This window comes from Globicephala melas, chromosome 14 (assembly GCF_963455315.2).
Source record: "Globicephala melas chromosome 14, mGloMel1.2, whole genome shotgun sequence".
Lineage (NCBI taxonomy): Eukaryota > Metazoa > Chordata > Mammalia > Artiodactyla > Delphinidae > Globicephala > Globicephala melas.
Window position 1 is genome coordinate 30,815,388 of NC_083327.1, and position 11,099 is coordinate 30,826,486.

Below are 11,099 nucleotides of genomic sequence, written 5' to 3' on the forward strand. Positions count from 1 at the left end.
AAGCACCTGGAAAAACTATACCTTTGCTTGCTCCCAACCATCCCATGTGTGTCTGGAAATCGGTCTAGTTCTAGCCAAGGCTCAGTGTACTCAAGGGAAGTCTGGGTATACGTTTAGCCTTGGAGGGAAAGTGAAGGAGGAGAAACAATAAAATGTCTGACTTACAGTGTTTATAATTTTCCTGTGCTACAATCTGGATTTGGGCTCTTGGCCCAACCTTGGTCCAGCCAAGGGTAATGGGGGGGTGGGGTGGAACTAAAGTCAGGGGCTTAGGCCCATTATGAAATCCTGGACTAGATCAACTATGAAACCAAACCAGGCTCCAGGGAGCTGGAGGGGAGGTGAATCCACACAGAAGGCAGCCTGGGCGGGAAGCGGGTGCTATCCACTCACTGCAGCCCCAGTCTTATCCCCACTGGGCCAGACAAGACCTTAGCCCATCAGGAGCTCAGAAAATTGTTTTTGTCTTTAGGGTTGTTGAAAGATATACTCCCTAGCTTAGAATATATCCAGAATGTGTGTTGAAGTTGCTGTCTCTCTGGAGACTACCTGTGCTAATGAAACATTGAAGATTCCCTTGTTTGCCGACTCATTGCTTGCAACTTAACTAGTGATGGATAAATGAACCGGAATGAATCTTTTTTAATTATTATATTCTTAATGTATACATGAAATTTCAGAAATCTTATAGAAATGCAGCCGCATAGTCTAATAATCTAAGGAAAGAGGGGAACCTTAATAAAACGGTGTTTTATTTGCTATTATCTCCTTACTGGTATATCACAATGCAAAGGCTACTGATACCACTGCTGGAGTTGTGGTTTTAAAGCAGCATTCGTTCTGATCCCATGAGAATTCATGCCTGTTTTATGAGCATCCTCCATCCCAAGATCACTGTTGTTTTCATTCCGAGGCTGGTCTGTGCAGAAATTGATCAATGAATTTCTTTTTTTCCTACTTCATGGACTGTCCTAGCATCGCATAAATTCAGCTTCATAGTCATGATTCCTCAGATGGAGGAAGCCCTAAACATACATCTCACCTACCTAGCATCTCCTATGGTCCCACATATTGTAGAGCTGCACTGTCCAATATGGTAGCCACTGGCCACGTGTGTCTATTTAAATTTACATTTTAATTCATTAAAATTGAAGCCCCTCCATTGTATCACCCACATTTCAAGTGCTCAGTGACCACATGTGGCTACCATATTGGACAATACAAATGACAAACATTTCCAAGATCACAGAAGGGGCCTTCTTATTTGTTTATTTGCTTGTTAGTTTTTGTTATTTGTCTTGGGTTTTATTTGACTGTGTGTTTTCTTTTCCTTTTTTTTTTTTTTTTTGGCTTGCAGGGTCTTGGTCCCCCAGCGGGGTGTCGGGCCTGGGGCCCTGGGGTTGGAGCGCCAGTTCCAGGATGCTGGACCGCCAGAGAATTCCCGGCCCCAGGGAATATTAATCAGCTTGAGCTCTGCAGGTCCCCATCTCTGCACCAAGACCCAGCTCCACCCAACTGCCTGCAAGCTCCAGTGCTGGATGCCTCAGGCCAAACAATGAGCAAGACAGAAACACAGCCCCACCCACCTGCAGACAGGCTGTCTAAAGTCATACTAAGCTCACAGACACCCCAAAACACACCCCCTGACATGGCCCTGTCCATCAGAAGGGGCTCTTGAACAGAACTTTTCTATAAGATATTGTTGAAAATTTTTGGCAAGGCAAACAAGGCCTTTACAGCCTGGTCCCACCACCTTCTTACTCTCCTCTCTGGCCACTCCTCCAAACATCCCACTACATGGCCCCCTAACTCATCACTTATGCTGATCTCCCTGGGATGTCTCCCCTGTCCTTCCCACCCCCACTACCTGGTGAATTACTATTCATCCTTCAAAACCCAGGGTAAATGTCACCTCCTCCCTGCAGCTTTCCATGATCTACTTTACCCCACCCCACAACTAGACAGTTAATTGGCCTCTTGTGAGTCATTCCATAGCTGTTTATTTTTTATAAAATATTTGTAACTTATTAATTATTCTTAATAATATCTTTTACTAATACATAATATATTTGATTATAAAATATTTTCTTATTTAATAACAGTAATTGTATCTTTGGAAATTTCATTAAATAATTATTTTTTTAAATAAATGTGAGCTTTGATCCCACCCTAGTTTGAAATACAGTTCTCAAAAAAAAAACACCTCCTCTAGCTTCAGGGTCAGGGTGATCTGGAGAAAAAGAATCGAACTGGGAAACAGGAAACCTGGAGTCAAATGCTTGGCTCTGCCCTAACTAGCTGTGTGAGAGGTTAAAACCTCTCTGTTTTCTCATTTATCAAACGAAGCTTTGGGTCTGATTATTCCTAAGGACTGTCTGAGTTCTTCCAGGGCCTACATCTAAGCAGGCAGCCAATGGGAGAATGGTGGAAACACAGGGTGATGAAAATGGGAGATCAGAACACCCCACTCTCCATCATGAAGCTTCTGGAAACTAAATCTAAACCTCTCCTTATTCTCCCCTCACTTGTACCAAGCTGGATAACTCCAAGGCCTATTACCTCAGTCAAGCCACCAGATTCTTATAGAGAAGTCAAGGGTCAATCTACCTAGGGATGGGCTCTCAGTCCTGCTGGAAATATTCACAAACAAGCTAAATATTTCCACACAGTTTAGAAAGTGCTTCTGCATCGGATGGAAGAATGGCATAGATGACATTCCAGTCCCTTTCAATACTAAGATGTGGTACCGCTTGTGTAGATCCTGTCACTCACTATCTAGGTGACTTGAGCAAGCAAGTTAATTTCTCTTGGGCTTTTCAGGCTCATCTGTAAGAAGAGAAAACTAAACTACATGGTCTCAAGGTCCCTCTCATTGCAAGCCTCCATAATTTACAACAGAGGGGGAACAGATCATCTGAAGTGGAGGGAGGGCAGATTCACGGAGATTAGGAAAGAAGTGGGAGGGGAGAAAGGAATCTGCAGTTAGAGGAAAGAGGTGAAGCTGATGAAGGACCGAGGGAAGTAAAAGCTTTCAAGAGGGAAGAAAAAGCATAAACAGAACGACGTAACAGGAGAGAAAAGAAGAAATCAAAAAAGAGGAAAGAGAAAGATGAAAAGACGGAGAGGTTCTGCCTTCCCCAGCCCTTCCTAGCTCTATTTAATACCCCCATCTCCACCTTCTTTATTGTTCAGCTGTCTTGATAAATTTCCACTGGCATTAACATAAAGCATGTGGTTAATACCATCGTCTTAATACCCAATTCAATTTTATTACTAAAGGCGTCTTTTTTTCCCAAAACAAGGATTTCTCTGAGACCCATTGCATTTTTCCTTTACGTTCATTACATATTAAAGGTTTCCAGGAGCCCCTAAATTTCCATTTTATGCTGAGGCTCCCATTTCATATGCTGAAGGTACTTCATCACCATTTGTTATGAATGAGCTACAACAGTATTGCAAATGCGCTCAGCAAACAGCTCCTGACTTTCAGGTGTCAGTTACATGCAAGTTAAACTAAATGGATGAATTTTGAGCAGGAATAATGTAGTTCATGTTGACATTATTCACAGCTTTCCCAAGAAGACAGGTATTAATCAGACAACACTCCTGTAGGTCTCAGTATATAAATATTTGGGCGTCTGGCTAAACAGTGCCCTAACCTTTAAAAGGCATATAGACCTTATGCTTTAAATAGGATCATCAGTATAAAGGGCAATTTAGGACAAATAAAAGGAAGAATTTCTTTACACAGGAGTGTGGATGTATATGGAGCCTATTATCTCAAGAGTCTGAACAGCATACAAATAAAAATAAGTCCCCAAGAAGGATTTAGATAAGGCAGTAATCACAAAATTCTGTGAATTCTTCCTTTGAAATCATTCACACTTCTATCTCTTCCCCTGTATTTCCACTGTCCCCACTTTGGACAACACAAAGCCTCAATGGAAATTTTACAAAACACGAGAACTCAGGTGTCATTTCTGGAAGTTTATAATCTAGAAAGTGGGACATGGTATACAGCAAGAGGTGACTAGGAGAGCATGTAAGCATATGCTAGGTGATCAGTGAACAGACGAACAAGGATTGCTTCAGAAATTAAGAAGAAAGGGCCATTTCTCAAAGCAGGAAGACTTGCAGAGAAGGATGAGTTTGACATGGCCATAATACATGGGTTTCAGGGCACAGATGAGCAGACAGGATGGAAATCCCATGAGCCAAGGCATGAAAGTGGCCACGAGTTTGACACAATTTTGAGTCAATCAGCTCTCTGGGTAAAAGACGGCGTTCACATTGAAGAGTAGGAAAATGAAATCATTAGGACCAAAATATAGGAATCCTCCCTTTTTTGAAAGTTTGCTTTGCGTGACTTCACTTTTAAGAAAGACCTACTTATCTCCACTAACCAAAAGAAATCCAAAAAGGATTTTCACTTTTACAAAAAAAAAAAAAAAGGAGAAAAGAGAAAATAGCGTCCAGTGATTGTTTTGCAGTGAGCTGTTACAGAGGCTGGTGCCGGGGGGTGGTTCCCCCAAGTTGCTCCCTGGGAACTACACTTGGCATCACAGCATCAAGCTGCCATAACTTTGAACTGTGTCTTTGAGCATCTGGGCTTTATCTCATTTTATTTTTTGCATCCATTGGCAAGATGAGTTCTAAGGTAATTGCTTCTTTGTTTTATAACATTTCAGCTCATGTAAGTTTTCATACTTTGATAGTGGGGGAACTCTGTACAGGAAGTCCTTGACAAGCAGGCTAAAGAGATGAGACTACTCTGTAGAAGGGGAAGAGCCACCAAAGGTGTCTGAGCAAGAAGTTCTGACAAGAAGCAAGAAGGACTCAAGTTGAGAGCAGCAATGTGAACAGAAAGGAAGGAACAAATATACAGGATGCCCTGCTCTTTCCTTCTAATGCACGCTACTGCTGGATTAATCCTCCTGCATCATCTTACGAATCTTCCACCGGAAAGTCCTCACTGCATCCCACACAAAGTCCAAAGTCCTCCTCTTGGTAGGCTCTATGGCCTTGCACAGATCTACTACAGACTCATTTGCCACTTACTTAAAACAAGACCTTTCCACTGTCAACCTGCTACTCTCTATTTCCAACACATGCACAGTTCATTATGCACAAACATATATGGTCACACATTTTGTGCCCAGCTCTGTGCTAGATGTTAAAATGAAAGGGTCATAAAATAGAGTGCTACTCTGGAAGACCCACAGTCCAATGGAACACCCATTCCACTGTTTTTTGCCTGAATCCTACCCATTCATCCAGAAGAAGCTCGAGTCCACTCTTCCCCACGGTCACCAGTGATATCTCTTGCCCATGCTGGCTTCACTTACTAGGAACTCATCTGCACTTATAATCTTTTCCACTCATCTTGTTATTATAATTCATTAAGATGTCAAAAAGTTTTAACTTTTTTTTTTTTTTTTAACAAATTCAGCCCTTAATGTGGGTTTTTGTTCCTGGTTGTACCTGCTGTCACCAGGGGCACAACGGCACGTAACACCCAGACTTTAAAAGCATGGATTTCTACTATTTTTGACAAGTCTTAGATTAACCCTAATCTTATACACAGGCATAATAAAAACACAAATCATTATAACTTCCCTGAGTCCTTGTGATAAGAGCCTCCCGTAACCAGCCTGAGAAGAGACGCCAGAATGCCGCCCATTTAGGAGAGGACATCAGTGGAGGACATTCACAGACTCATGACCATTAAACTCACCTAAAAATAATTATCTGGGGCTTCCCTGGTGGCACAGTGGTTGAGAGTCCGCCTGCCGATGCAGGGGACACGGGTTCATGCCCCGGTCCAGGAAGATCCCACATGCCGTGGAGTGGCTGGGCCCGTGAGCCATGGCCGCTGAGCCTGCGTGTCTGGAGCCTGTGCTCTGCAACAGGAGAGTCCACAACAGTGAGAAGCCTGCATACCGCAAAAATAAAATAAAATAAAATAATTATCTGGTTCTCATTCACACGTACATGCTACATTTTACAGGACTGCACCCTCACCTTCCACTGAGGCCCCAAGACAGTAGGCATCAACTAATCCCACTCTGCAGTGGGGTCTTAGACACATAAGCAGAGGTGGGCAAGGGGGTAGGGGAAGTTTCCAGTTACCTCAGGCTTTGTGAGTGGGGCTTGGTGGAGAGCTCAACATTTTGGTGGAGAGGTCTACATTTTAGCACAGAGAGAGACAGAGATGATGGAACCATCTAAGAGAGACTTTGCTTACGAGGCCTTCTGGAAGAGTGCTAGAATTCCAACCCCAGCCGTGGGGCAACGGCAGAGTCATAAGGGCTCAGCAGAGGAGAGGCATTTGCCTGTATCATGGGAACATCCAGGTGAAAGATTTCCTGATACTAGGGGGGCCTCCAAAGGGCCCATGAAAGTGCCCACAAGAGAGTCATCTTTAAACACCTGCAAATATCTACAACCATTTTGGCGGCAGCCGAGTTAGACCTCTAAACTCTCTAAACTCCTCTGCCTTTCTCTGGTCTATCCCTAGAAGGGTCGGAAGCTGCAGCTGGCCAATGCATGTACGGGGTGGGAAAGGAAGAGAGAGGGAGAAGTTGATAGAATAAAGAAGATAAAAGAACCATGCCCGGACTTCCCTGGTGGTACAGTGGTTAAGAATCCGCCTGCCAATGCAGGGGACACGGGTTCACGCCCTGGTCCGGGAAGATCCCACATGCCGCGGAGCAACTAAGCCCCTGCGCCACAACTACTGAGCCTGCGCTCTAGAGCCCGCGAGCCACAACTACTAAGCCCGCAAAGCCCCCGTGCCTAGAGTCCGTGCACCGCAACGAAGAGTAGCCCCCACTCGCCGCAACTAGAGAAAGCCCACGCACAGCAACGAAGACCCAGTGCAGCCAAAAATAAATAAATAAATAAATAAAATAAAAAGACTTTCCCAGGTGACCCTGTGTAAAATAGCAACTATTTAAAAAAAAAAAAAAAGGACCATGCCCCTCTTCTGATGGACACTCAGGCTAAGCAGAGGAGTAGCTTCAGTGTTAAATGCAATTCAGAATTTGTATTATTGTCCTTGACTATACATATTAACAATAGAACTGCAACTGTTTTGAGGGACTGGAGGGATCCCCAGCTTTCAATTGTCTAACAGTGAACAGAGAAACAATGAGACTTGCCTAAAATTTCATCCAACGTTAGGGGAAATACTAGCACCGTGGAGTGGCTTTGCAGGGGCAGTTATTACAAATAATAATAATTTAGGGGCTTCCCTGGTGGCGCAGTGGTTGAGAGTCCGCCTGCCGATGCAGGGGACACGGGTTCGTGCCCCGGTCCGGGAGGATCCGACGTGCCGCGGAGCGGCTGGGCCCGTGAGCCATGGCCGCTGAGCCTGCGCATCCGGAGCCTGTGCTCCGCAACGGGAGAGGCCACAACAGTGAGAGGCAAGCGTACCGCAAAAAAATAAAATAAAATAATAATAATAATAGTTTATAATTGTACCTGACATGTCTGCTTTTAAGGTACTAGTTACATATTCATGAGACAGTATAGGAAATAGCGGTAAGAACAATGGCATATTACTATGAATTCAAATTCCTAATGTAAAGAAAAAGTTAGAGCAGGAGGAGCAAAACGTAAAAGAAGAAGACTCATCTCCTACCTACCAGGAACTTCTCCCTCTATCTTTATGTGCAGAGTTCAAGCTAAATCCAAAGAATGCATCACTCACCTCGCTCTGCTTCCTACAGGATGCAAACACTGAGAGCTAAACGGCATAAGCTTCCAAAACCCCCAAATAAAGCTATACACAGAGTTTTAATGTATGCAGTCTCATTAATAAGTTAAATATCCTATAATACATAGACACAATGTAAGACAAAGAGCAGGTGAATGTACCTAACACCAGAGACTCTAACAAAAGAATTTATTGGGCAACGTAAGAGTGCGGGGGTGCAGAAGAAGACAGTGCCAACCATGGGCAGGATTTGGGATTCAGATGCGTGGTGTCTGTGTGTCAAGGAAATGGGAGCTGTTTGAATTACGGGGCTATAATTCCATCTAGGGATCCTGAGGACTGCATAAACCACTTGAGCCTCCAGAAATCACTACCCCATATTTCAGTCACCTGCAGTTCATTCTATGAGTAATTTACGGGCCGCCTTTGCACGGTCTGTCTTGTCAAACCTCAAACTTTGGATACTTCTTTGCAGTTTGATTTGTCTTTTACCTGAGAACCTGTCTGTTCCTGTAACCAGCCTTTACTGATCATTTACTACACGCACTGAGCTATGGGGAGAGCTGCAGTGTGCCTCTCCCCTGAGGGCCTCCAGCTGCTGCAGGCCTTAAACCCTTAAAGTTATCCAACACCTGAAATAAAGACATCCTACAGCCAGCTACAGAGCTCTGCCTGGGGAGTAAATACCCATCAACAGCAACAAAGAAGTAAAACAAATGTTTAAGGAAGCTACGACCACAGGTGTTTGGCAGTGGGGCTCCCCGAGTGCTCAATCCTTGGGGCTCTGTCTAAGTAGTTTCCCGGGCTCCGCTCACAGAGAAAAGCTGCCCAGTGACTTGGGGAGGCTGCTTTTAAGGAGAAGGGGTTGACTTCACTGATGCTAAGACATACGGCACAGACACCCAATCTGCCCACACCACCTGCCTCCAAGCAACTGGCATGGTGTCTCTTGAGCAACACCTTGTCGCTGCCACCAGAGGCACTTGTGTCCATTTTAGCCCAGTTTCCATACCTCTGCCTCCTTTTCCTCCTCCGTGCTGTAGAGCTAGTGGTAGACGGTAGTGTAAAAGCTGGGCTCTTTTTTTATTTTTCTTACACTTTCTTTTTTTGTCTTTATTGAATTTGTTACAATATTGCTCCCGTTTTATGTTTTGTTTTTTTGGCTGCAAGGCATGTGGGATCCTCACTCCCCGACCAGGGATCGAACCCACATCCCCTGTATTGGAAGGCGAAGTCTTAACTACTGGACCACCAGGGAAGTCCCCAAAGCTGGGCTCTTTTTTTTTTTTTTTTTTTTTTGTAGTGTGGATTTTTTTTTTAACATCTTTATTGGAGTATAATTGCTTTACAGTGTTGTGTCAGTTTCTACTGTATAACAAAGTGAATCAGCTATACATATACATATATCCCCATGTCTCCTCCTTCTTGCGTCTCCCTCCCACCCTCCCTATCCCACCCCTCTAGGTGGACACAAAGCACCGAGCTGATCTCCCTGTGCTATGCGGCTGCTTCCCACTAGCTATCTTCCCACTAGCTATCTATTTTACGTTTGGTAGTGGATATATGTCCATACCACTCTCTCACTTCGTCCCAGCTTCCCCTTCCCCCTCCCCGTGTCCTCAAGTCCATTCTCTACGTCTGCATCTTTATTCCCGTCCTGCCCCTAGGTTCTTCAGAAGCATTTTTTTTCTTAGATTCCATATATATGTGTTAGCATATGGTATTTGTTTTTCTCTTTCTGACTTACTTCACTCTGTATGACAGACTCTAGGTGCATCCACCTCCCTACAAATAACTCAATTTCCCTTCTTTTTATGGCTGAGTAATATTCCATTGCATATATGTGCCACATCTTCTTTATCCATTCATCTGTCGATGGACACTTAGGTTAAAGCTGGACTCCAACTCACTCTCTTCATTTAAACCACAGCTCTGCCGATCACCTGGCAGAGACTAGAGAAAGTTACTTAACCTCTCTCTGCCTTGGTTTCCTCATCTGTAAACTAGAGATGGTGATGATGGTGATGACGAGGATGAAGGTGTGGTGATGAGGATAATGATGAATGACAGAACCTCACAGGGTTGTGGTGAACAGCAAATGAGTAAGTAGAAGTAGACTGCTAAGAACACAGCGCTTGGTACACAGGAATTAATATGGTGCTAATTAATTAATTAGCTATTATTAATATTAATATAGTATAATAATTATATATTACATTATAATTATATTGTTAGAGTTGATATGAACAGTATCAATATTAATTAATTAGCTATTACTATTTGATTTGTTAAAAAAACTCCTCTAGCGCTTGAGAATCAGCAAAGCAGGAGGTGGAATCAGTGTTGGCAGAGAAGTGGTTTTTAGCCTCAGGGAAGGATAAAAGGAGATTTGAGCCAGAAGCTGTCTTAAAGATCAACCTGTAAGATCCTCATTTTGTAAACGAAGATGGTAAGTGATGCGGTCCGGGTGTTACTGACTCTAACAGTATCTCAAAGATATACATTATGCAAATGCAAGGTGCCAATAATTTTGATTCTCTCTCCAGCCCGTTTGCTTCAGCCATCCCTTCGGGGGCTGTGTTTTCACTTTTACCCCTTCACAAGTTCCCGTCCTGCATCTCCTACTGGTTCCTCAAATTCGAGGTGGCTAACACCAAACGCTGCTTTTCCCTCAAATCAGTTCCCCCTCCTCCATCTTTCCCATATCTGGCAGCAGCAGCATCACGAACCCAATCTCCCAGGGTTACCTTCCCCCGGGGCTCCCCACATCCGGGGCTCTCAGTGTGTCCTTGTGCATGGTGGCTGCTCTCCCCACACCCACATTTCCCCTCCCTGTCCTCATTGTCCACCCATAACTTCTTTCTGAGCCACTGAGATCAGGTCCAGCTGCTCTGCTGCAGCCTCTTCTCTGACTGGTCCTGCATCCAGGCTGTCATTAGTGAATCTTATTTAAATATTCTTTCCTCACATTAGTCCCCTGCTCAGAAACCCTCCTTACCGCCCAAGGGATGACTTTCCAAACAGTCTGGCCCCGAGTCCTTCCTCCCCACTTACCCCCCTTCCCATTTTTGTGCCACCGGTGAATCGGGACAATTGACACCCCTGAGCAGCCCATAAAATTTCTGCTCTTTTCCTTGGAATGCACCAGCTAAAGCTGGAGGAGCCTTGTGAGGGTGGAGAAGCAGCAGCCGGGCTTCCACACAATAAATCCGAGGACACAGTAGGGTTGGGAAGAGGCCCGGGGCTGCTGTCTCCCACACTCAGACCTTTCCTCAAGTCTCCTCCCTTTCAAGGCTGCCTGGGATGCTGTTTTTATCAGGGTTTTCCTGGATACGTGCGGAGCACGAGTTACCCAGTGTGCTCCCCCAGGCCAAACACCCAG

At 44.5% G+C, this 11,099-nt stretch overlaps 1 protein-coding gene across 18 annotated transcripts in view; it reads right to left on the reverse strand.

Moving 5' to 3' along the window:
• The window catches only part of FAXC (failed axon connections homolog, metaxin like GST domain containing), a 120,186-nt gene that overhangs the window by 20,057 nt on the left and 89,030 nt on the right, over positions 1-11,099 (reverse strand). For 3 of the 18 annotated variants that reach the window (XR_009558712.1, XR_009558711.1, XM_060283387.1), the window contains exon 6: positions 5,735-5,932. The exons of 12 other annotated variants lie outside the window; for them this stretch is intronic. Coding sequence is in view for 1 of the 6 variants with exons in the window: in XM_060283387.1 (XP_060139370.1) it covers positions 5,745-5,932 (188 nt within the window). In the remaining 5 variants the exon portion in view is untranslated. Of the gene's footprint in view, positions 1-5,734; positions 5,933-11,099 lie in introns of those variants that run through there. 3 more of the 18 variants (XR_009558709.2, XR_009558707.2, XR_009558706.2) reach the window with 3 other exon arrangements.